The sequence below is a fragment of the Coregonus clupeaformis genome, unplaced genomic scaffold (assembly GCF_020615455.1).
Source record: "Coregonus clupeaformis isolate EN_2021a unplaced genomic scaffold, ASM2061545v1 scaf1406, whole genome shotgun sequence".
Taxonomy (NCBI): Eukaryota; Metazoa; Chordata; class Actinopteri; order Salmoniformes; family Salmonidae; genus Coregonus; species Coregonus clupeaformis.
Genome location: NW_025534860.1, coordinates 98,804 through 124,797, shown reverse-complemented (window position 1 = coordinate 124,797; position 25,994 = coordinate 98,804). Strand labels below are relative to the sequence as shown.

The 25,994-nt window shown below is 43.6% G+C and overlaps 1 protein-coding gene across 1 annotated transcript; it reads right to left on the bottom strand.

The window, feature by feature from the left end:
- Positions 1–511: 511 nt before the first annotated feature.
- LOC121562011 (zinc finger protein 664-like) lies at positions 512–25,707 on the bottom strand (the record flags this gene model as incomplete). The annotated part of the gene is made up of 4 exons (XM_045218162.1): positions 25,511–25,707; positions 25,184–25,317; positions 9,597–10,570; positions 512–554 (listed from the first exon to the last, which is right to left on the bottom strand). Coding segments are annotated over exons 1-4 (1,348 nt in total), but the record flags the coding sequence as incomplete, so codon positions are not given.
- Positions 25,708–25,994: the final 287 nt, after the last annotated feature.

Here is a 25,994-nt window from a genome sequence, read left to right as displayed (position 1 = left end):
GGACAACCTGCAGAAGACAGTCAGCTACAGTGATGCATTTACATTTAGGGGTCCCCAAAAACGAAGAGAAACTTAACACTTATTTTGTGTTTTTGTTAATCACATAAAAGTCCTCGTTTAGGGTTCTACATTGTGAAATTCATTAAAATACTCCTACTACAATGTTAAAACATTATTTCATTGATATCATGAAACAACTCCATGTCTGTACTTTCTGATGTTTAAATCAGAGCTCTTTTACCAGCATTTTTCCTCCCACATTGATTACAGCTATAAGATTTCTCCCCTGTGTGTGTTCTCTGGTGTATAGTCAGACAGCTAGATGTAACAAAACTCTTATCACATTAAGCACAGCTATAAGGTTTCTCTCCAGTGTGTGTTCTCAAATGTACCATCAGGTTGCTTGAGTGAGTAAAACTCTTCCCACATTGATCACAGCTATAAGGTTTCTCTCCTGTGTGTGTTCTCTGGTGTGATTTTAAATATTGGGATGAAACAAAACTCTTTCCACAGTCAGAGCAGTGGTAAGGTTTCTCTCCCGTGTGTGTTCTCTGGTGTATAGTCAGCTGGCTAGATGAAGTAAAACTCTTCCCACATTGATCACAGCTATAAGGTTTCTCTCCAGTGTGCGTTCTCAAATGTACCATCAGGTTACTTGAGTGAGCAAAAATCTTCCCACATTGATCACAGCTATAAGGCTTCTCCCCTGTGTGGGTTTTCTGGTGTGATTTTAAATATTGGGATGAAACAAAACTCTTTCCACAGTCAGAGCAGTGGTAAGGTTTTGCTATTGTGTGTCTTCTCTTGTGTGATTTTAAATATTGGGAAGAAACAAAACTCTTTCCACAGTCAGAGCAGTGGTAGGGTGTCTCTCCTGTGTGTTTTCTCTGGTGTATAGTCAGCTGGCTAGATGTAGTAAAACTCTTCCCACATTGATCACAGCTATAAGGTTTCTCTCCTGTATGGATTCTCTGATGTCTATTAAGGTCTGTTAAAGAGGTGAATCTCTTCCCACAGTCAGAGCAGTGGTGAGATTTCTTCCCTGTGGGTTTCCGCTGGTGTTTCTTGAGGTGTTCTGATGTGGAGAGACTCTTCTCTGACTCCTCAGCTTCATGATGTTGTTGAGGCTCCCCAGAGGATCCACGATAGTCACGTCTCTCTTCTGTGTGAACGACAAAGTCAGACAGATGGTTAAAGGCCCACAACAGCAGAAATCAAATTTTTATTTTTAGCTAAAAGGTGATGCCCATGATGTTGTACAACAATGTATATCTGTAATGAATGTTTAAATGCTTTAAACCTTTTTGACTATTGTCTTAATAACAACTGAGCAACAACAGATATATTTAGTCTTGTTTTTTTCACAGTAGTGGAAGATTCTGGGATATAAATAAGTTATTAAAGTTGCTGAATCCCTAAGCAGTGCCAGACGACACTTGGTCACCAATATAGGCCCCTTTCTGTGTATGCAAAAATTGCCACACGAGGGCGATGCGTACGCAATTTGGTTGCAGAAACTCCTCCCTGCTAATGCAGAAACCGCTAGTATATCTGCGTGGGCAAAAATTTATTTACAATGTATTCTGAATATTACCACATATTATCAGCGCAAGATCGGGAGCTACTCAAGGAAACTCACATTAGCCTCCATTTACTGGTTGCTTATGAGTGCATGTCACACTACTTTTGGATTATAATTGATAAGGCTCATTTGAATGTCTTGTTCAATATAATGTTTGAGTAAAATGCTCTTTGGCTAGCTTTGCTACCAGCCTGTTAATGAGCGTTAGCATTCAAGCTAACAAGAGCTGCATCCAAAATAGGTATTTTGCAACTATCACAACTAAATATTATCTTAGCGACTGTTCAAGCAATAATCAAAACAAAAAATTGTATTCCCATGACAACCCAAAAAGTGTATTGTTTAGAAGTAATAACCTGGTAAATCTAGGATGTTGAATGGTCCCAGATGGTGAACAGCAGTTTATTTAGAAGTAATAACCTGGTAAATCTAGGATGTTGAATGGTCCCAGATGATGAACAGCAGTTTATTTAGAAGTAATAACCTGGTAAATCTAGGATGTTGAATGGTCATCAGTTGTTTCCCCCCACGGTGGCCATTGTACTTGTTTATGACGTGACTCTGAGTCATCAGGTTGCCATGGGCTACATGGGGTGTTCTGGTTTCACTCTGGGTTGAGTAGACAAACAGAGGAGGGGACAGAGTCTCTCCTATTTCAGTGGCTGATAATACAGGGGGCGATCCAGGATTGGTCCATCCATTTTAGTTTTAAACCAATGCTATATTGTATATGAGTCTTTGTATTAATAAAGAGGACAATGTGTGACGTTGGGATCACATTTCTAAATGATTTGAAACAAAAGTAAAACAGTTCCACATGTGAACGTACAGGGACAAAATACTATTTACACTGAGTGTACAAAACATTAGGACCACCTGCTCTTTCCATGACATAGACTGACCAGGTGAGAGCGATGATCCTAATTGATGTCACTTGTTATATCCACACCAATCAGTGTAGATGAAGGGGAGGAGACAGGTTAAACCCCCGCGGACATCTAATTAGCATAATACAACCCCCCCCTGCCTGTTTAAGATGTGGTGAAGGCAGGTGTTTGTCAGACCATGAGACAACCTGAAAATCGGTCTTCTCACAAAAACATGTGAAGCATCTGAACAGTTTGGGATCTAATATGATCTGTAGAAAGGGTGTGAAGACTCTAACAATCTAAGGGAAAACACCATGAAGTTAGGAAACAACAAATGGGCACGAATTGGTGGGAGAGAGCGCCTTCTGGAGAGAGACGTGCCTTGAGCATCTTATGCCGGGTGGACCCTACACGACTTTCAAAATCCTAACATGGCTGAGCCTCTCACATTAAACAACCCGTCTTTCCTCTAGTTTTAAGTCTTGCCAGTGTAGTGGTGAGCGCACTAAACGATCTGGCACAGACGGGGTGTCACATACTACAATATTCTCCACTTGGTGGTGAGGAAAATATGGTGGTGAGTGGAAATATCTACCAAACATTTTGAATTGAACAACATTGCTTGTGAACTTCAAAGCTGTAACGATTTCACACTGGCTTTGGTTAAAGGCAAGTACAAACGCATACTAGTAGTCAAGACAACACCTTATAACCGTTACACAAAGATGCCTGAACATCTTGACGAGGTCGCTAGGTTTTGGGTGAATGAATCAGACAAGTGTCTCTTGTGCCATAATAAATATATATATATATATATACACTGCTCAAAAAAATAAAGGGAACACTAAAAAAACACATCCTAGATCGGAATGAATGAAATAATCTTATTAAATACTTTTTTCTTTACATAGTTGAATGTGCTGACAACAAAATCACACAAAAATTATCAATGGAAATCAAATGTATCAACCCATGGAGGTCTGGATTTGGAGTCACCCTCAAAATTAAAGTGGAAAACCACACTACAGGCTGATCCAACTTTGATGTAATGTCCTTAAAACAAGTCAAAATGAGGCTCAGTAGTGTGTGTGGCCTCCACATGCCTGTATGACCTCCCTACAACGCCTGGGCATGCTCCTGATGAGGTGGCGGATGGTCTCCTGAGGGATCTCCTCCCAGACCTGGACTAAAGCATCCGCTAACTCCTGGACAGTCTGTGGTGCAACGTGGCGTTGGTGGATGGAGCGAGACATGATGTCCCAGATGTGCTCAATTGGATTCAGGTCTGGGGAACGGGCGGGCCATAGCATCAATGCCTTCCTCTTGCAGGAACTGCTGACACACTCCAGCCACATGAGGTCTAGCATTGTCTTGCATTAGGAGGAACCCAGGGCCAACCGCACCAGCATATGGTCTCACAAGGGGTCTGAGGATCTCATCTCGGTACCTAATGGCAGTCAGGCTACCTCTGGCGAGCACATGGAGGGCTGTGCGGCCCCCCAAAGAAATGCCACCCCACACCATGACTGACCCACCGCCAAACCGGTCATGCTGGAGGATGCTGCAGGCAGCAGAACGTTCTCCACGGCGTCTCCAGACTCTGTCACGTCTGTCACGTGCTCAGTGTGAACCTGCTTTCATCTGTGAAGAGCACAGGGCGCCAGTGGTGAATTTGCCAATCTTGGTGTTCTCTGGCAAATGCCAAACGTCCTGCACGGTGTTGGGCTGTAAGCACAACCCCCACCTGTGGACGTCGGGCCCTCATACCACCCTCATGGAGTCTGTTTCTGACCGTTTGAGCAGACACATGCCCATTTGTGGCCTGCTGGAGGTCATTTTGCAGGGCTCTGGCAGTGCTCCTCCTGCTCCTCCTTGCACAAAGGCGGAGGTAGCAGTCCTGCTGCTGGGTTGTTTCACTCCTACGGCCTCCTCCACGTCTCCTGGTGTACTGGCCTGTCTCCTCGTAGCGCCTCCATGCTCTGGACACTACGCTGACAGACACAGCAAACCTTCTTGCCACAGCTCGCATTGATGTGCCATCCTGGATGAGCTGCACTACCTGAGCCACTTGTGTGGGTTGTAGACTCCGTCTCATGCTACCACTAGAGTGAAAGCACTGCCAGCATTCAAAAGTGACCGAAACATCAGCCAGGAAGCATAGGAACTGAGAAGTGGGCTGTGGTCACCACCTGCAAAACCAGTCCTTTATTGGGGGTGACTTGCTAATTGCCTATAATTTCCACCTGTTGTCTATTCCATTTGCACAACAGCATGTGAAATGTATTGTCAATCAGTGTTGCTTCCTAAGTGGACAGTTTGATTTCACAGAAGTGTGATTGACTTGGAGTTACATTGTGTTGTTTAAGTGTTCCCTTAATTTTTTTGAGCAGTGTATATAGACATTGGGAAAGTATGTATGTATGCCTTCGGAAAGTATTCAGACCCCTTGACTTTCTCCACATTTTGTTACCTTACAGCCTTATTCTAAAATTGATTAAATATGTTTTCCCCTTATTCTGATATAGATTAAATACATTATTACATTACAGATCTGGCATCCAACATTCTTAAATTGAAGAAGTTTGGAACCAACAAGACTCTTCCTAGAGCTGGCCACCCGGCCAAAACGGATCAATCGGGGGAGAAGGGCCTTGGTCAGGGAGGTGACCAAGAACCCGATGGACACTGACAGAGTTCCAGAGTTCCTCTATGGAGATGGGAGAACCTTCCAGAAGGACAACCATTTTTTAAACATTTTAGTCATTCTAGCAGACGCTCTTATCCAGAGCGACTTACAGTTAGTGAGTGCATACATTTTTCAACCATCTCTGCAGCACTCCACCAACCAGGCCTTTATGGTAGAGTGGCCAGACGGAAGCCACTCCTCAGTAAAAGGCACATAACAGCTTGTTTGGAGTTTGATAAAAAGGCACCTAAAGGACTCTCAGACCATGAGAAAAAAGATTCTCTGGACTGATGAAAACAAGATTGAACTCTTTGGCCTGAATGCCAAGCGTGACGTCTGGAGGAAACCTGGCACCATCCCTACGGTAAAGCATGGTGGTGGCAGCATCATGCTGTGGGGATGTTTTTCAGCGGCTGGGACTGGGACACCAGTCAGGATCGAGGGAAAGATGAACAGAGCAAATATCCTTGATGAAAACCTGCTCCAGAGCAATCAGGACCTCAGACTGGGGGGCGAAGGTTCACCTTCCAACAGGACAATGACCCTAAGCACACAGCCAAGACAACGCAGGAGTGGCTTTGGGCCAAGACAACGCAGGAGTGGTTTTGGGGCAAGTCTCTGAATATTTGTGAGTGGCCCAGCCAGAGCCCGGACTTGAACCCTATCAAACACCTCTGGAGAGACCTGAAAATAGCTGTGCAGTGACGCTCCCCATCCAACCTGACAGAGCTTGAGAGGATCTGCAGAGAAGAATGGGAGAAACTCCCCAAATACAGGTGTGCCAAGCTTGTAGCGTCATACCCAAGGCTGTAGCGCAGCCAAAGGTGCTTCAACAAAGTACTGAGTAAAGGGTCTGAATACTTATGTAAATGTGATATATACACTACCGGTCAAATGTTTTAGAACACCTACTCATTCAAGGCTTTATCTTTATGTATACTATTTTCTACATTGTAGAATAATAGTGAAGACATCAAAACTATGAAATAACACATACGGAATCATGTAGTAACCAAAACAAGTTTAAAACAAATCAAAATATATTTTATTATAATTGAGATTATTCAAATAGCCACCCTTTCCCTTGATGACAGCTTTGCACACTCTTGACATTCTCATCAAGGTATCAAGGCAAAGGGTGGCTATTTGAAGAATCTCCAATATAAAATATATTTTGATTTGTTTAACACTTTTTTTTTTTTCTTAAAACAGTACTTACTAGTGTTAATCAGGGTCCGGTTTCCCAAAACCATCTTAAGGCTAAGTTCATCATTAGAACCATTGGATGCCTTAAGATGCCTTTGGGAAACCGGAACCAGATATCCAGTTTCCTCCTCTTCTTCCTCCTCCTTTTTCGATGTGACAGTCATCTCCTCCTCCTCCTCTTTCACTCTGAACGCGGCTTCCTCTTCTTTCACTGTAACATCCTCCTCCTCTTTCACTCTGAACGCGTCTTCCTCTTCTTTCACTGTAACGTCTTTCTCTTCTTCTTTCACGGTAACAGCTTCACCCTCTACTTGTTTTTGTATTGTAACATCCTCCTCTTCCTCCTCTTTCACTAGAGCCGCTTTCTCCGTCCAGCAGACCTCCTCTTCTTTAGCAGGAGGAGAGTAGCTTAGTGAGCTCATGGTCGGGGATGTTAGCTAGCTAGGCTAGTGCTAACTTAACCAGCCAGCTAGCTGACCAATAACAACAACACCGTAAATATGAAATTAAATGGAATAACTAACTAGACGACAGAAGTGGGTTTAAAACACAGTGGCTAATATACACGAAAGCGTCTAAAGAGCTTTATTGGTTGGGCTATTTTGGCTAGCAAGCTACCGAGGTGTCTGACTAACTGTTGCTGCTGTTGAAAGAAGCGTCCCGTCCACTAGATTATACGTCACACTAGCAGCATAGCCTTAAAGTCCCACATCGCCATCTGCTGACTGGAGTGGGTAAAATATCACAGTAAAATATTATGATGACTATAACATTTGTTGTCACCTTCAATTCTTGCACATTTCCTCATAAAAAGTATGTATTTTCCGAACTCCTAAACTCGGAACCAATCAGAGGTCCCGTACATATCCCTGGTGATGAAGGCAGCCAATGGCCTGCTTCTGTCTACGATGTAACTACAGCCTCTTGTGAAAACTGCTGTTTGATGAAGAGAAACAGATATATCTAGCTCCCGAAGACTGAAATCAGATAAATATAATGTTTCGAGTGCACTTGAAATATTCAGCATGCAATACAAATTGTCTTGATAGTATGAAGAGGTAACACCACGGACCATTTATTAAATGTATTGAAAGCTAGTCAATGTTACAGTTTGAATAGCCTAGCCAGCTACTGTAAATGTCAATGTGTGTTTCATTATCTAGTGCTCTCTCTCAGTTAATTGACATTTTCAATCATGTTTTAGCGTAAAAATATTTCTCATTTCAAGTAACTAGCTGCAGGCTTAAAGAAACATTCCAATCATATACTTTGCACAGAAACCCAAATAAAAGCATGTATATAGAAAGAAGTGTGTGTGTCATGTCTGCTAGAATGGAGGTTTAGAAACGACAGCAGCATATTAACCAGTACATATGGCATAGCCTACACATATAGTATACCTTGCAGTACAATCTACTCTAAAAACAGTTGTTCAATGTGCTGTGCAATAAGATCCCCAGAGTTTGATTTCTAAACCAGATGAGTTCTCAAATAGCAGCTGACCAATACCATGGTGGGCATAATGTTGGATGCATTGGAATATAAGGTATGGAAACTGATAAAGAGCCTGTAGGATTATAGACAAAACTGTTGGGAAATGAATGTTTGACTTTCAAATACTAAATATTTAGTGAATGTGAGTATATTTACGTGGTTTACATGATTAACTGTCCTACTAACCTTCTAGAAGTTGACGGTGCCAAAATCTTACCAATGCATTCATTATTCTACTAACTATGACTGAGTGAGAGACATGTTTTCCAGAATGTACGTTTCATGCATATACATACGAACACTATCACAAAAAGTGTTTCACCATTTATTGAGTACGGAGACAAACAGCAAAGGTGTCTCAGGCAGTATGTGAAGTATCTAAATATAGTTTAACCTACCAATCAATGTATATCAAGTGCTATGGAGGGCACAATCTTACAATGTTGCAGTCCAGAAATGAGAGCTTTACCCTCTATGCCAAAGTCTGGGCCTCTGATGGAGGCTGTAGAACTGTCATCAACTCATGCTTCAGTATTCCCCCTTCTCTCTAGGAGCATTTGTGTGCCCAGTCCCCAAAGGTGTATGGAAAAGATGCCACCCTGGTCACCAATGTAGCTGACCGATGTAGAGAGACAAGTGCCTTAGCATGATAAAATCTAAAGCTTGTCCAGAGCCCATAATGACAAAGCAAAAAAAGGTTTTTAGAAATGTTAGAACATTTATCAAATAAAATAAACAGAAATACACCAAGCCATGAGGTCGAAGGAATTGTCCGTAGAGCTCCGACACAGAATTGTGTCGAGGTACAGATCTGGGGAAGGGTACCAAAAAATGTCTACAGCATTGAAGGTCCCGAAGAACACAGTGGCCTCTATCATTCTTAAATGGAAGAAGTTTGGAACCACCAAGACGCTTCCTAGAGATGGCCGCCCGGCCAAACTAGAGCAATCGGGGGAGAAGGGCCTTGGTCAGGGAGGTGACCAAGACTCTATGGCCTGAATGCCAAGGCTGCAAGAAAAATACATATGTTCAACTTTCACTTTCAACCAAATGCTGATTGGATGTCGGGTATAGTCTTCTTTTCAACATCTTTTCAACAACATTTTGCTAGGTGGGGTAGCCCAATTTCAAAACACAGTTTTATTGTGTTCAATAATCATATTACTTGTATTTTTTTAAACAAGCATCTTAAAACAACAATGTTGTTTTGTGGCAATAAATCACTGATATCGATTAAATCAGGTTCTACGTGCTGTTGAAACTAACTAAAAAGTAACATGGAAATGGGGGATATCTTTTACCTCACTGGTTGGAGGACAACCTGCAGAATACAGTCAGCTACATTTTAAGTGATGCATTTAAATTCAGGGGTCCCCAAAACAAAGACAAATTCAATACTTATTTGTCATCACTCATATCGATATCACAAAATCAATTGGGGAGTGGGGAGATGAGGTTGCTGGTCCTGTTAAAACTAACAGCTCAAAAACCACACGGAATCTGGGAATAATGTGTAGAGGAACATTTGTAGAAAACATCTAGCTACATTTTGAAGTGTTGCACACATTCTAAATCGTGACATTATTCATTAAAATACTCCTTCTACAATGTTAAAACATTCTACATTGTGACATTATTTCATTGACATCATGGAACACCTCCTTCATGTATGAATTGTCTGATGTTTAATCAGACATCTTTTATCAGAGTATCTCTTGTCACATTGATCACAGCTATGAGATTGTGTGTGTGTTCTCTGGTGTATAGTACAACAGGTAGCTGCAACAAAACGCTTCCCACATTGATTACAGCTATAAGGTTTCTCTCCTGTGTGTGTTCTCTGGTGTACAGTCAGCTGGCTAGATGCAACAAAACTATTCCCACATTGATTACAGCTAAAAGGTTTCTCTCCTGTGTGTGTTCTCTGGTGTGTTTTCAGGCTTCCAGATGTAACAAAACTATTCCCACATTGGTTACAGCTATAAGATTTCTCTCCTGTGTGTGTTCTCTGGTGTGATTTTAAATATCCTGAGGAAATAAAACTCTTTCCACAGTAAGAGCAGTGGTAAGGTTTCTCTCCTGTGTGTGTTCTCTTGTGTATAGTAAGACAGCTAGTTGTAAAAAAACTCTTCTCACATTGATCACAGCTGTAAGGTTTCTCTCCTGTATGGATTCTCTGATGTACTACCAGGCTGCTTGAGTGACTAAAACTCTTCTCACATTGATCACAGCTATAAGGCTTAGCTCCTGTATGGATTCTCTGATGTACTATCAGGCTGCTTGAGTGACTAAAACTCTTCCCACATTGATAACAGCTGTAAGGTTTCTCTCCTGTGTGTGTTATGTGGTGTGATTTTAACTGTCCTGATGAACAAAAACTCTTCCCACAGTCAGAGCAGTGGTAAGATTTCTCTCCTGTATGGATTCTCTGATGTATTTTAAGGGTTGCTAAAGAGATGCATCTCTTCCCACAGTCAGAGCAGTGGTAAGGTTTCTCTCCTGTGTGTGTTCTCTGGTGTATAGTCAGCTGGCTAGATGTAGTAAAACTCTTCCCACATTGATCACAGCTATAAGGTTTCTCTCCAGTGTGAATTCTCGTGTGTACTTTTAGTGAATCTGAGCTTGAGTAACTCTTCCCACAGTCAGAGCAGTGGTGAGATTTCTTCCCCGTGGGTTTCCGCTGGTGTTTCTTGAGATGTTCTGATGTGGAAAGACTCTTCTCTGCCTTGTCAGCTTCATGATGTTGTTGAGGCTCCCCAGAGGATCCACAATAGTCACGTCTCTCTCCTGTGTGAACAACAAAGTCAGACAGATGGTTAATGTCCCACAACAGCAGAAATCCACTGTTTATTTGAGCTAAAAGGTGATGTCCATGATGCTGTACATCAATTTACGTCTGTAATTCATTTTTAAATGCTTTTACAAACTTATTTGACAATTGTCTTAATAAGACATCAAGTGAGCAACATCAGCCATATTCTGTCTTATTTTTTCACTAGTATAGTGAATGATTCTAGGCTAGAAATGAGTTATTAAAGTTTCTGAAACCCTAAGCACTTTGCCAGATGACTTTTGATCACCAATATAGGCCCATTTCTGTGATTGCAAGAATTGCAGCATTAAGATCTGTGTCGGTATTCCCAATTTCACCACCGTGGGGTAAACTCAAGGAGTTCTCAGAGGCTGCCAATTTCACCACCGTGGGGTAAACTCAAGGAGTTCTCAGAGGCTGCCAATTTCACCACCGTGGGGTAAACTCAAGAGTTCTCAGTGCCAATTCACCACCGTGGGGGAAACTCAAGGAGTTCTCAGAGGCTGCCAATTTCACCACCGTGGGGTAAACTCAAGGAGTTCTCAGAGGCTGCCAGCAAAAATAGCCTCCATTTACAGAGTGCATTTCACACTACTTTTGGATTATAATTGTAAGGCTCGTTTGAATGTCCTGCTTAATATAATGTTTGTGCCATCGTCTCAAATCAACTGCTTTATACCTTAAAAAACATTTAAACATCAACCAGTAAAATGCTCTTTGGCTAGCTTTGCTACCAGCCTGTTAATGAGCGTTAGCATTCAAGCTAACAAGTGCTGCATCCAAAATACATATTTTGCAACTATCACAACCAAATATGTGACCCACCGTCCCTTTTCAGTCTCATGTAGTTACATATATTTAGAAAAGGAATACTTTCACCAAATTGCGAAAATGGATTCTCTGAACATTATCTCACCAGGTTACCTGATTAGGCAAACCATTAACAGTATTACATTGTCTACTGTTGCTATTAAATATTTTATTAACTTCAAGTACTAAAGGTAGTAGATTACAATTAGGGAAAACCTAAAACCCAAAGACAAAAACAATATCTAGACCTAGGGCCTATATCATCAGATCCTCTGAGGAACTTTTGGTTGAACAAATTAATCCCTTTGGGGCTGGACATTTAATGTCCATGGCCTTTTTCATTTCAAAAGTCCTGATCTTCTAAAAAATATATGTTTGCCGGGTTGCTTTCACCTCTCTGGGAGGAAGGACGTCAACATTGCACAGCAGCTGAAACCTGGTTCCGAGTGTCCACAACAACAACCAAGCTCCAGATAAATAAACCTTTTCATTGCAGAAGTCCTGATCTTCTCAAAACATTGATTTCTATTTGCCATATATTTTTTACAGCACTGTTTCACAAAAGCTCTGAACCGATATACATTTTACAGACACAGTGTATTTTACATGAGTTATCTTGTTGTTATCAGTCCCACCTTTCAGCTCCATCCAACACCCCCCATCTATCTCTTAACACCATCACTACTGGATTTCTATTGGCCATATATTTTTCAACTGTGCTGTGATGTTTCACAAAAAGCTCTGAACCTTTCTATTCTCATAGTTTCTACAGATTGTAAATTAAAGAAACATTTTTGCTAAAAGTATTATTATATTATTGATCGATTGACTATGACTTCAAATCACCTAGTATTGCTATCTGCAGGGTTAGCTCCAGGTAAATGTTGCAATTCTTCAGCCATTCCTGGAACTGTGTCCAAAAAACTAGCTACATATGGACAGTACCAAAATAAATGATCTAATGACTCTGCCACGTCGCAGCAAAATCTGCAGAGCTGGGAAGGTTGTATCCCCCATATATACAGTGGGGAGAACAAGTATTTGATACACTGCCGATTTTCCAGGTTTTCAACTGTGAGAGACGGAATCTAAAACAAAAATCCAGAAAATCACATTGTATGATTTTTAAGTAATTATGTGTTGTGGTCAGATGAGACCAAAATCGAGCTCTTTGGCATCAACTCAACTCGCCGTGTTTGGAGGAGGAGGAATGCTGCCTATGACCCCAAGAACACCATCCCCACCGTCAAACATGGAGGTGGGAAACATTATGCTTTGGGGGTGTTTTTCTACTAAGGGGACAGGACAACTTCACTGCATCAAAGGGACGATGGACGGGGCCATGTACCGTCAAATCTTGGGTGAGATCCTCCTTCCCTCAGCCAGGGCATTGAAAATGGGTCGTGGATGGGTATTCCAGCATGACAATGACCCAAAACACACGGCCAAGGCAACAAAGGAGTGGCTCAAGAAGAAGCACATTAAGGTCCTGGAGTGGCCTAGCCAGTCTCCAGACCTTAATCCCATAGAAAATCTGTGGAGGGAGCTGAAGGTTTGAGTTGCCAAACGTCAGCCTCGAAACCTTAATGACTTGGAGAAGATCTGCAAAGAGGAGTGGAACAAAATCACTCCTGAGATGTGTGCAAACCTGGTGTCCAACTACAAGAAACGTCTGACCTCTGTGATTGCCAACAAGGGTTTTGCCACCAAGTACTAAGTAATGTTTTGCAGAGGGGTCAAATACTTATTTCCCTCATTAAAATGCAAATCAATCTATAACATTTTTGACATGCGTTCTTCTGGATATTTGTTGTTGTTATTCTGTCTCTCACTGTTCAAATAAACCTACCATTAAAATTATAGACTGATCATGTCTTTGTCAGTGGGCAAAAGTACAAAATCAGCAGGAGATCAAATACTTTTTTCACTCACTGTAACTCCACCAGTCCTATTTATGATGTCATTTACAAAGATTATACCTTTTTTAAAATTTTATCGAAAAAGACAGTTTTTTTAATCAATTAGTATATTTGAGTTTTACCACAATATTTGTTGTATTATTTGTTCGGTCTTTTCTGGTATATTCAACTGAAATTGCAACCAACTTTCTATGGCTTGTTTTAAAAATAACTATATTTTGGAGATGATTTCGTTTTTCAAATAATGGCCTTTTTCTGAATAAAGGGAAAAAGGCCATTCTTGAACATAGGGTGAGACATTCTTACTAATCTGCTAGAGAACCAGTTCGGATTTAAGAATAACTTTTGTATGACTGACGCCTTTAGTGAGAGGTCTAATGCTTTAATATTTAATCATTTCTGCCCTCTGACTTCAAATTCATTATATAAATAGGCCCTTTAATTTGGTCTGTCTTGCCATTCCAAATAAAATTAATTTGTGGATTTTAAAGAAAACATTAAAATCATCAGCGTACAATGACACCTTTGTTTTTAAGCCCTGGATTTCTAATCCCTTAATATTATTGTTGGATCTGATTTTAACAGCTAACATCTCGATGGCAATAATAAATAGATATGCCGATAGTGGACAACCTTGTTTCACTCCTCTTGACAGTTTAATACTTTCTGAGAAGTAACCATTATTGACTATTTTACACCTAGGGTTACTATACATAACTTTAACCCATTTTATAAGAGATCCTCCAAAATTGAAATATTCCGGGCATTTATATATAAACTCCAGTCGTACTTTATCAAAGGCCTTTTCAAAGTCAGCTATGAATACCAGGGCTGGTTTCCCTGATTTATCATAGTCTTCTATTGTTTCCAGTACTTGTCTTATATTATCTCCAATGTATCTTCCATGGCAATGACACAGGTCAAACGTTTTCTGTAAGTCTTCACAAGGTTTTCACACACTGTTGCTGGTATTTTGGCCCATTCCTCCATGCAGATCTCCTCTAGAGCAGTGATGTTTTGGGGCTGTCGCTGGGCAACACAGACTTTCAACTCCCTCCAAAGATTTTCTATGGGGTTGAGATCTGGAGACTGGCTAGGCCACTCCAGGACCTTGAAATGCTTCTTACGAAGCCACTCCTTCGTTGCCCGGGCGGTGTGTTTGGGATCATTGTCATGCTGAAAGACCCAGCCACGTTTCATCTTCAATGCCCTTGCTGATGGAAGGAGGTTTTCACTCCAAATCTCACGATACATGGCCCCATTCATTCTTTCCTTTACACGGATCAGTCACGGATCAGGTCCCTTTGCAGAAAAACAGCCCCAAAGCATGATGTTTCCACCCCCATGCTTCACAGTAGGTATGGTGTTCTTTGGATGCAACTCAGCATTCTTTGTCCTCCAAACACGACGAGTTGAGTTTTTACCAAAAAGTTCTATTTTGGTTTCATCTGACCATATGACATTCTCCCAATCCTCTTCTGGATCATCCAAATGCACTCTAGCAAACTTCAGACGGGCCTGGACATGTACTGGCTTAAGCAGGGGGACACGTATGGCACTGCAGGATTTGAGTCCCTGGCGGCGTAGTGTGTTACTGATGGTAGGCTTTGTTACTTTGGTCCCAGCTCTCTGCAGGTCATTCACTAGGTCCCCCTGTGTGGTTCTGGGATTTTTGCTCACCGTTCTTGTGATCATTTTGACCCCACGGGGTGAGATCTTGCGTGGAGCCCCAGATCGAGGGAGATTATCAGTGGTCTTGTATGTCTCCCATTTCCTAATAATTGCTCCCACAGTTGATTTCTTCAAACCAAGCTGCTTACCTATTGCAGATTCAGTCTTCCCAGCCTGGTGCAGGTCTACAATTTTGTTTCTGGTGTCCTTTGACAGCTCTTTGGTCTTGGCCATAGTGGAGTTTGGAGTGTGACTGTTTGAGGTTGTGGACAGGTGTCTTTTATACTGATAACAAGTTCAAACAGGTGCCATTAATACAGGTAACGAGTGGAGGACAGAGGAGCCTCTTAAAGAAGAAGTTACAGGTCTGTGAGAGCCAGAAATCTTGCTTGGTTGTAGGTGACCAAATACTTATTTTCCAACATAATTTGCAAATAATTTCATTAAAAATCCTACAATGTGATTTTCTGGATTTTATTTTCTCAATTTGTCTGTCATAGTTGACGTGTACCTATGATGAAAATTACAGGCCTCTCTCATCTTTTTAAGTGGGAGAACTTGCACAATTGGTGGCTGACTAAATAAAAAATGTCCCCACTGTAGGTCTCTCCTTTGGTGGGAGATGGACATTTAAGCTGATCAACACTCTCTTTATATTACTGACTTGTAGAGTTAGGCATTAGGGTTAGCAGTGTGGTTAAGGTTAGGGATAGGCATTAGGGTTAGCAGTGTGGTTAAGGTTAGGGATAGGCATTAGGGTTAGCAGTGTGGTTAAGGTTAGGGTTATTTAAGGTTAGGGTTAGGCATTAGGGTTAGCAGTGTGGTTAAGGTTAGGGTTAGGCATTAGGGTTAGCAGTGTGTGAGTACTGAATTGCATGACCTCTAAAAGCACATTTAAAAGTGTCCCACACAATTAAGGGGATCTGCTGTACCTATGTAATGTCGGAAAAATTGAGTTATAAATTCCTCTGTCCTAGTTAAAAACAAATTATCATCCAATAGGCTTTGATTAAATTCCAATACCCTTGCCCACGTGGAAATTCAGTAAGGGTAATGTATATGCCAATTATATGATGGTCCGACCGCATTCTGTCCCCATCAACACTTTTTAAACTTTTGGTGCCAGCGAGAATAACATAAGAGAAGTGAAGACGACTAGCTTGATTGAGTCTCCGCAACGTATATCTCACTAGGTCAGGATATTTAAGCCTCCATATATCCACTAGTTCCAATATATCCATGACATTCATGATTTTCTTAAGAGCATGAGGGTGATAGTTTGTAGTGTGATTTCCTTTACGGTCCATAGAGGTATTTAAAACCGTATTATAATCTCCCACCATAATAATAGAGTCTTGAATTGTTTGTAGGGTTGATAAATTATTATATATTTTTTCAAAGAAGCGTGGATCATCATTATTTGGACCGTAAAGGTTAATGAGCCGTATCTGTTTATGGTCCAATAACATATTTAAAATCATCCATCTACCTTGAGGATCTGTTTTGGACAAATTTGCTCATTTGGATCAAAATTACTGTTAATTAATATCATCACCCCTTTTGAATTTCTTTGCTCTTGGGAGAAATATATTTCGCCCCCCAGTCTTTTTTCAACTATATCTAAAATTGCTGAATGAGTTTCCTGTAAACAATAGATATTATATTCCTTCTCTTTTAGCAGGTAAATACTGATCGTCTTTTCTTATTATCTGCTAAACCATTACAATTATAACTGGCTATACTTATTTTACCATATTGAGATACAAGTTTCAAATCTATTTATCATAATATATGTTTGTAAACTCACCATTAAAAAGTACCATAGTAATTGAGTGTCCATATAGCCTTACCATGATATTTACATTGCTACTATGTAAACCTCACATTGTTCTCCACTATTCCACCGACTAAACCCCCCCCGCCCCCAGATATGAAAAAGCATTTCCATATCCTTCACCCCGGTTTGCATTATATATAGCTATTCAAAATATATAGATATTAAAAATCCTGCTTATCTTACATTTCTATAATTAACAAATAATATTTGTAATAATGTAGGCAGTTCATGCAAATTATCGTTACCTCTTACCAGGATTGCCATTACAAAAAGTACATTTTTGGCAAGGAATTATTATTTTGGCAAACAATGATTGTGATTCATCCTATATTAATCCCTAACATCTTTACTCCCTAGCAACAGTTGTGGGATACACACACACACACACACACACACACACTCATTAACAATCAACCCCTTTCCCCCACAAACAACCATAAACTCAGATGCTCAACAGTTGTTCCATCCCAGAGCCCAACTCAAGAAAGGACTTGATTTACAAATGCATATACAGTTGCAGCTGTAGGAGAAGGCAATGCAAAATTGAGTAAAAAAATGGCAGAAACGGGGAGATTTGATGAACCATTGTGTCAGAAACGGGGAGATTTGATGAACCATTGTCAAGTCCTAGGTGATGGAGATCAGATCCACCCCCTTCCCCTGAAACACACACCCACTAGTCCCCCGTTGGGACCATTTCCCCCAGCATCTCTGTCCAGTCAGATCCACCCCCTTCCCCTGAAACACACACCCACTAGTCCCCCGTTGGGACCATTTCCCCCAGCATCTCTGTCCAGTCAGATCCACCCCCTTCCCCTGAAACACACACCCACTAGTCCCCCGTTGGGACCATTTCCCCCAGCATCTCTGTCCAGTCAGATCCAGCCCCTTCCCCTGAAACACACACCCACTAGTCCCCCGTTGGGACCATTTCCCCCAGCATCTCTGTCCAGTCAGATCCAGCCCCTTCCCCTGAAACACCCACCCACTAGTCCCCGCGTTGGGACCATTTCCCCCAGCATCTCTGTCCAGTCAGATCCACCCCCTTCCCCTGAAACACCCACCCACTAGTCCCCCGTTGGGACCATTTCCCCCCAGCATCTCTGTCCAGTCAGATCCACCCCCTTCCCCTGAAACACCCACCCACTAGTCCCCCGTTGGGACCATTTCCCCCAGCATCTCTGTCCAGTCAGATCCACCCCCTTCCCCTGAAACACACACCCACTAGTCCCCCGTTGGGACCATTTCTCCCAGCATCTCTGTCCAGTCAGATCCACCCCCTTCCCCTGAAACACACACCCACTAGTCCCCGTTGGGACCATTTCCCCCCAGCATCTCTGTCCAGTCAGATCCACCCCCTTCCCCTGAAACACCCACCCACTAGTCCCCCGTTGGGACCATTTCCCCCAGCATCTCTGTCCAGTCAGATCCACCCCCTTCCCCTGAAACACACACCCACTAGTCCCCCGTTGGGACCATTTCCCCCAGCATCTCTGTCCAGTCAGATCCACCCCCTTCCCCTGAAACACACACCCACTAGTCCCCGTTGGGACCATTTCCCCCCAGCATCTCTGTCCAGTCAGATCCACCCCCTTCCCCTGAAACACACACCCACTAGTCCCCCGTTGGGACCATTTCCCCCAGCATCTCTGTCCAGTCAGATCCACCCCCCTTCCCCTGAAACACACACCCACTAGTCCCCCGTTGGGACCATTTCCCCCAGCATCTCTGTCCAGTCAGATCCACCCCTTCCCCTGAAACACACACCCACTAGTCCCCCGTTGGGACCATTTCCCCCAGCATCTCTGTCCAGTCAGATCCACCCCCCTTCCCCTGAAACACACACCCACTAGTCCCCCGTTGGGACCATTTCCCCCAGCATCTCTGTCCAGTCAGATCCACCCCCTTCCCCTGAAACACACACCCACTAGTCCCCCGTTGGGACCATTTCCCCCAGCATCTCTGTCCAGTCAGATCCACCCCCCTTCCCCTGAAACACCCACCCACTAGTCCCCCGTTGGGACCATTTCCCCCAGCATCTCTGTCCAGTCAGATCCACCCCCTTCCCCTGAAACACCCACCCACTAGTCCCCCGTTGGGACCATTTCCCCCAGCATCTCTGTCCAGTCAGATCCACCCCCTTCCCCTGAAACACACACCCACTAGTCCCCCGTTGGGACCATTTCCCCCAGCATCTCTGTCCAGTCAGATCCACCCCCCTTCCCCTGAAACACCCACCCACTAGTCCCCCGTTGGGACCATTTCCCCCCAGCATCTCTGTCCAGTCAGATCCACCCCCTTCCCCTGAAACACCCACCCACTAGTCCCCCGTTGGGACCATTTCCCCCCAGCATCTCTGTCCAGTCAGATCCACCCCCCTTCCCCTGAAACACACACCCACTAGTCCCCCCGTTGGGACCATTTCCCCCAGCATCTCTGTCCAGTCAGATCCACCCCCTTCCCCTGAAACACCCACCCACTAGTCCCCCGTTGGGACCATTTCCCCCAGCATCTCTGTCCAGTCAGATCCACCCCCTTCCCCTGAAACACACACCCACTAGTCCCCCCGTTGGGACCATTTCCCCCAGCATCTCTGTCCAGTCAGATCCAGCCCCTTCCCCTGAAACACACACCCACTAGTCCCCCGTTGGGACCATTTCCCCCAGCATCTCTGTCCAGTCAGATCCACCCCCTTCCCCTGAAACACCCACCCACTAGTCCCCCGTTGGGACCATTTCCCCCAGCATCTCTGTCCAGTCAGACCTTTGACGGGCCTTGAGCATCTTACGCCGGGTGGACACTACACGACTTTCAAAATCCTATTAGCCTCATTAACGTTTTCAAATCAGACATTCATCCTTGCCCTACAGAGTGGAAATATCTACCAAACATTTTGAATTGAATAACATTGCTTGTGAACTTCAAAGCTGTAACGATTTCACACTGGCTTTGGTTAAAGGCAAGTACAAACGCATACTAGTAGTCAAGACAACACCTCATAACCGTTACGCAAAGATGTCTGAACTTCTTGACGAGGTCGCTAGGTTTTGGGTTAAGGTTGCTACAATAGCTTTCTCTATGAATTTGAGAGTGGTTACATTTCTCCAGCCCCCATCCCTCAGCTGTTTACCAAACCAAGTCTCAGGGCAGCCATTTTGTTGCTGTTTAAGGTTGTCCCTTTAAAAAAAGCCACTCATCAATCAACCAACCAATCTGCAGTTCAAACAATAACAAAGCTGTCATTCCACCACTGTTTTGGTAATAAGATGATGGATGGGACTGGAGAAATGTAACTACTCTCAAAATCATAGACACACCTAGGGGAGGTAAGGGTAAGGGTAGGTAACAACACATCTGCCACACTGATCCTCAACACGGGGGCCCCTCAGGGGTGCGTGCTCAGTCCCCTCCTGTACTCCCTGTTCACCCATGACCGCATGGCCAGGCACGACTCCAACACCATCATTAAGTTTGCCGACGACACAACAGTGGTAGGCCTGATCACAGACAACGATGAGACAGCCTATAGGGAGGAGGTCAGAGACCTGGCCGTGTGGTGCCAGGATAACAACCTCTCCCTCAACGTGACCAAGACAAAGGAGCTGATCGTGGACTACAGGAAAAAATAGAGGACTGAGCACGCCCCCATTCTCATCGACGGGGCTGTAGTGGAACAGGTTGAGAGCTTCAAGTTCCTTGGTGTCCACATCACCAACGAACTATCATGGTCCAAACACACCAAGACAGTCATGAAGAGCGCACGACAAAGCCTATTCCCCCTCAGGAGACTGAAAAGATTTGGCATGGGTCCTCAGATCCTCAAAACATTCTACAGCTGCACCATCGAAAGCATCCTGACTGGTTGCATCACCGCCTGGTATGGCAACTGCTTGGCCTCCGACCGCAAGGCACTACAGAGGGTAGTGCGTATGGCCCAGTACATCACTGGGGCCAAGCTTCCTGCCATCCAGGACCTCTATACCAGGCGGTGTCAGAGGAAGGCCCTCAAAATTGTCAATGACTCCAGCCACCCTAGTCATAGACGGTTCTCTCTGCTACCGCACAGCAAGCGGTACCGGAGTGCCAAGTCTAGGTCCAAAAGACTTCTCAACAGCTTCTACCCCAAAGCCATAAGACTCCTGAACAGGTAATCATGGCTACCCATACTATTTGCACCGGTACCCCCCTGTACATATAGCCTCCCTACTGTTATTTTATTTGACTTCTGCTCATTTTTTCTCAACACTTTTTTTGTTGTTGTTTTATTTTACTTTTTTATTAAAAATAAATGCACTGTTGGTTAAGGGCTGTAAGTAAGCATTTCACTGTAATGTCTGCACCTGTTGTATTCGGCGCATGTGGCCAATAAAATTTGATTTGATTTGATTTGAAACCTATGGATGCAAGGACTGACCATCCATGATATCAACATTATAGTTTTAACTTTGAGGCGATACAGTGTTGGTTTACATTGTTTCTAAACATTGGAGTAAAAAAAGCTTATTTGGGGTTCTGATCGGAGTACGACAGTTGAACTAAGCTCATGAGGCATGTGTTATATTCTTCAAGAATCAATGGCTATATATAAATAATTTAAAAGTCCAAATATGGATGTAGCAACTACAGATTTCACCTTTAACACCACACATCAGTTCAACAACTGCAGAGTTTGTGCCTCTGTTCTTAAGACAGTACTTACTAGTGTTAATCAGGGCCCGGTTTCTCAAAAGCATCTTACTGCTAAGTTCATCATTAGAACCATTGGATGCCTTAAGATGCCTTTGGGAAACCGGAACCAGATATCCAGTTTCCTCCTCTTCTTCCTCCTCCTTTTTCGATGTGACAGTCATCTCCTCCGTCTCCTCTTTCACTCCAAAAACGGGAGCCTCCTCTTCTTTCACTGCAACATCTTTCTCTTCTTCTTTCACGGTAACAGCCTCACCCTCTACTTGTTTTTGTATTGTAAAATCCTCCTCCTCTTTCACTCTGAATGCGTCTTCCTCTTCTTTCACTGCAACATCTTTCTCTTCTTCTTTCACGGTAACAGCCTCACCCTCTACTTGTTTTTGTATTGTAACATCCTCCTCCTCTTTCACTCTGAACGCGTCTTCCTCTTCTTTCACTGTAACATCCTCCTCCTCTTTCACTCTGAACGCGTCTTCCTCTTCTTTCACTGTAACGTCTTTCTCTTCTTCTTTCACGGTAACAGCCTCACCCTCTACTTGTTTTTGTATTGTAACATCCTCCTCCTCCTCTTTCACTAGAGCTTCTTTCTCCGTCCAGCAGACCTCCTCTTCTTTAGCAGGAGGAGAGTAGCTTAGTGACCTCATGGTCGGGGATGTTAGCTAGCTAGGCTAGTGCTAACTTAACCAGCCAGCTAGCTGACCAATAACAACAACACCGTAAATATGAAATTAAATGGGATAACTAACTAGACGACAGAAGTGGGTTGAAAACACAGTGGCTAATATACACGAAAGCGTCTAAAGAGCTTTATTGGTTGGGCTATTTTGTCTAGCAAGCTACCGAGGTGTCTGACTAACTGTTGCTGCTGTTGAAAGAAGCGTCCCGTCCACTAGATTATACGTCACACTAGCAGCATAGCCTTAAAGTCCCACATCGCCATCTGCTGACTGGAGTGGGGAACGAAGTTGAGGAAAATGTAGATTTTATTTTCAGACAAAAAGTTAAAGGGTAGGAAGCATGAGTTTTTTTTACCCACCAATGTAACAACACAGTGTGGTTAAAGACTTAGTAAATTAGTTGTAGTCACGATCTGGTTACCTATAAGAACAAACAGTTATGTTTTTGCGTTATTACGTATTTATTAACTTATTTCCGGATATCTTCTAAACTACCCATAGTGCACTATTTCTCAACGTCATATGGGGGATCTACTCTGTGCTACCGAGTTCATATGCTAGCTCAAACTGACTAATCTCAGCCACACCTCATGCTCTTCTCAGACTGTGTGGCCAAAGACTTTTATAACTAACCCAAGATAGACCAGAGCCTGTCGTTTCCAATGGGAGCAAATTAATCATAGTGGGCAGAACAAGCAAGGAGGTGGGCAGAGCCAAGCAGGAGCAAGAGAGCTCCTATTGGCCCGTTCTAGAATATATTTGCATATTTCCTTCAGGGAACGCCTACTTTGTGAAGATTGCCCCCATGAGCAATAACTCAATTCGCCCTTGCACTCCTTCTAAACAACGCAATTTTTTACAACTTTGGCAAAGGGTAAAGTCTACAAAACGTAGTCCACTCGGTTTGTTACAGATTGTAGTGATGGAAACAGAAAACTGTATTGAGATCAAACGTTTCATCGATGATAAAATTAGCAGAATGTCTTCAGAATCCATCTGGCTACTTCCTCTCCCACTGAGCTTCCTCTCATCACCATATTTGGTAGTGAGTGGAAACGTCAACCGGATGCTTAACATTTATACATCAGGTGAAATATCTGGCTCATTGTTCTATCTGTGGTGTGGTTGTGTTATTAAATGGTGGGCAGATGCCGAAAATAGTTAAATTAATTGATCCCAGTCGAGGAAGAACATTATTTTTTGTATATGACAGTAAAATATTGTTATGACTATAACATTTGTTGTCACCTTCAATTCTTGCACATTCTCACATAAAAAGTATATTTCAACACTCTGTCTGCTCAGGTAACATTGCCGAACTCCTAAACATGGAACCAATCAGAGGTCCCGTACATATCCCTCGTGATCAAGGCAGCCAATGGCCTGCTTCTATCTACGATGTAACTACAGCCTCTTGTAAAAACTGCTGTTTGATGAAGAGAAACAGATATATCTAGCTCCCTAAAACTGAAATAAGATAAATATAATGTTTCGAGTGCACTTGAAATATCCAGCATGCAATACGAATTGTCTTGGCTTCTACCCCCAAGCCATAAGACTCCTGAACAGCTAATCATGGCTACCCGGACTATTTGCACTGCCCCCCCCACCCCATCCTTTTTACGCTGCTGCTACTCTGTTAATTATTTTTGCATAGTCACTTTAACTCTACCCACATGTACATATTGCTTCAACTACCTCAACTAGCCGGTGCCCCCGCACATTGACTCTGCACCGGTACCCCCCCTATATATATAGCCTCCCTACTGTTATTTTATTTTACTTCTGCTCTTTTTTTTCTCAACACTTTTTGTTGTTGTTGTTTTATTTGTACTTTTTTGTTAAAAATAAATGCACTGTTGGTTAAGGGCTGTAAGTAAGCATTTCACTGTAATGTCTGCACCTGTTGTATTCGGCGCATGTGACCAATAAAATTTGATTTGATTTGAAGAGGTAACTCCATGGACCATTTATCAAATGTATTGAAAGCTAGTCAATGTTACAGTTTGAATAGCCTAGCCAGCTACTGTAAATGTCAATGTGTGTTTCATTATCTAGTGCTCTCTCTGTCAGTGAATTACATTTTGAGTCATGTTTTGGCATGATTATATATCTCATTTCAAGTAACTAGCTGCAGGCTTAAAGACACATTTCAATCATATACTTTGCACAGAAACCCAAATAAAAGCATGTATATAGAAAGAAGTGTGCGTGTCATGTCTGCTAGAATGGAGGTTTAAAAACCCTAGCTGCATATTAGCCAATACATATGGCATAGCCTACACATATAGCATACCTTGCAGTACAATTTACTCTAATCCGACAGTCGGCAGGGCCAAGGGACCGCAAACCCGTGGAGAGACGGCTGGGGAAGGGCCGACCCGCCACCGATGACCCCCGGTAGATGGAGACCAACGGAGGTGTTTTGAGTGTGGCGCCCGGGGGCACATTGCCTGGAATTGCCCTGCTCGAGAGGAATCGAATGCCATCAGCTAGCACCGGAGGCCGCGAACTATGTCACCTCCTGTTGGGCGCACCATGAATCAACTGCACCCATGGTCCCGGTGAAAGTTGACAGACACGACACGGAAGCGCTATTAGACTCCGGAAGCATGGTTACGCTCGTAACCACGAGCCTGCTGAACCAGGAGACCGAACGGGGGTAAGGAGATGTCAGTTTCCTGTGTTCACGGTGACACAAAGCGGTATCCCGCCGTACGGACCAACATCGTGACACCACAAGGGAGCTGCCAGATGATGGTGGGTGCAGTACCAGAGCTGCCGGTACCTATCCTAGTGGGATGGGATTGTCTACTGTTCGCGGCCCCTATGGGAACACGAGTTGAAGAAGAAAAAAAAAGATACGAGCCGGCCGAAGAAGAGAGCAGGGACGACCCCTCGCCTGTACGGCCAGGACGCCACCGGTTAACCAACCTGACTCTACGGGTCCGGAGTCGGAGTCGGAGGGGGAGCCGGAACCCGAACCCCCTGGGGAACCACTGGAGGAGTAGCCCAGCCTCCCCCTTCCCGATTTCGAGGGGCCAGTCGAGACCCCCGTTGGAGGCCAACTGAGGGGATAATTCGGGACGGCCCAGTGGGGAGATCCGAATTTGAAAGCTGCCGCAGCCCAAGCGATAGCGGTGGACGGACAGCTACTTCCGGGGGTGAGTGACTGACGATATTTCCAAATTAAGAATAACCTTTTGTATCAGGTTCGCACCAACAGGGGGAACTTTGAGAGGTATTATTGCTGACCCGTACGGTATGTAGGAACCGTTCTTCAGCTGGGCCACACCCACCTGTTGGGGGCGCACATGGGAATGGAGAAGACCCGGGAACAGGTCGCCGCCCGGTTCCACTGGCCCGGGATGAGGAGGGCCGTGGAAGACTACTGTCGCAGCTGCCCGGAGTGTCAACTCACTGCCCCGAAAGCACACTTTGATTCTCGTAACACCCATATTTCCAGATACACGATGGTGGTCCAGACGGATGCCTGTGATACGGGACTAGGGACCGTTCTGTCCCAGATACACGATGGGGAGGAGCACCCCATCATGTACATCAGCCGAAAGCTGATACCAAGAGAGAAAAAAAAATACTAAATTGTTGAGAAAGAGTGTCTGGCGGTGAAGTGGGCGCTAGACACTCTCAAGTATTACCTGTTAGGTACCCACCTGGTCTGGATGGCCAGGGGAAAAAGATACAAACGATCGGGTCACCAGGTGGTTCTTGTCCCTTCAACGGT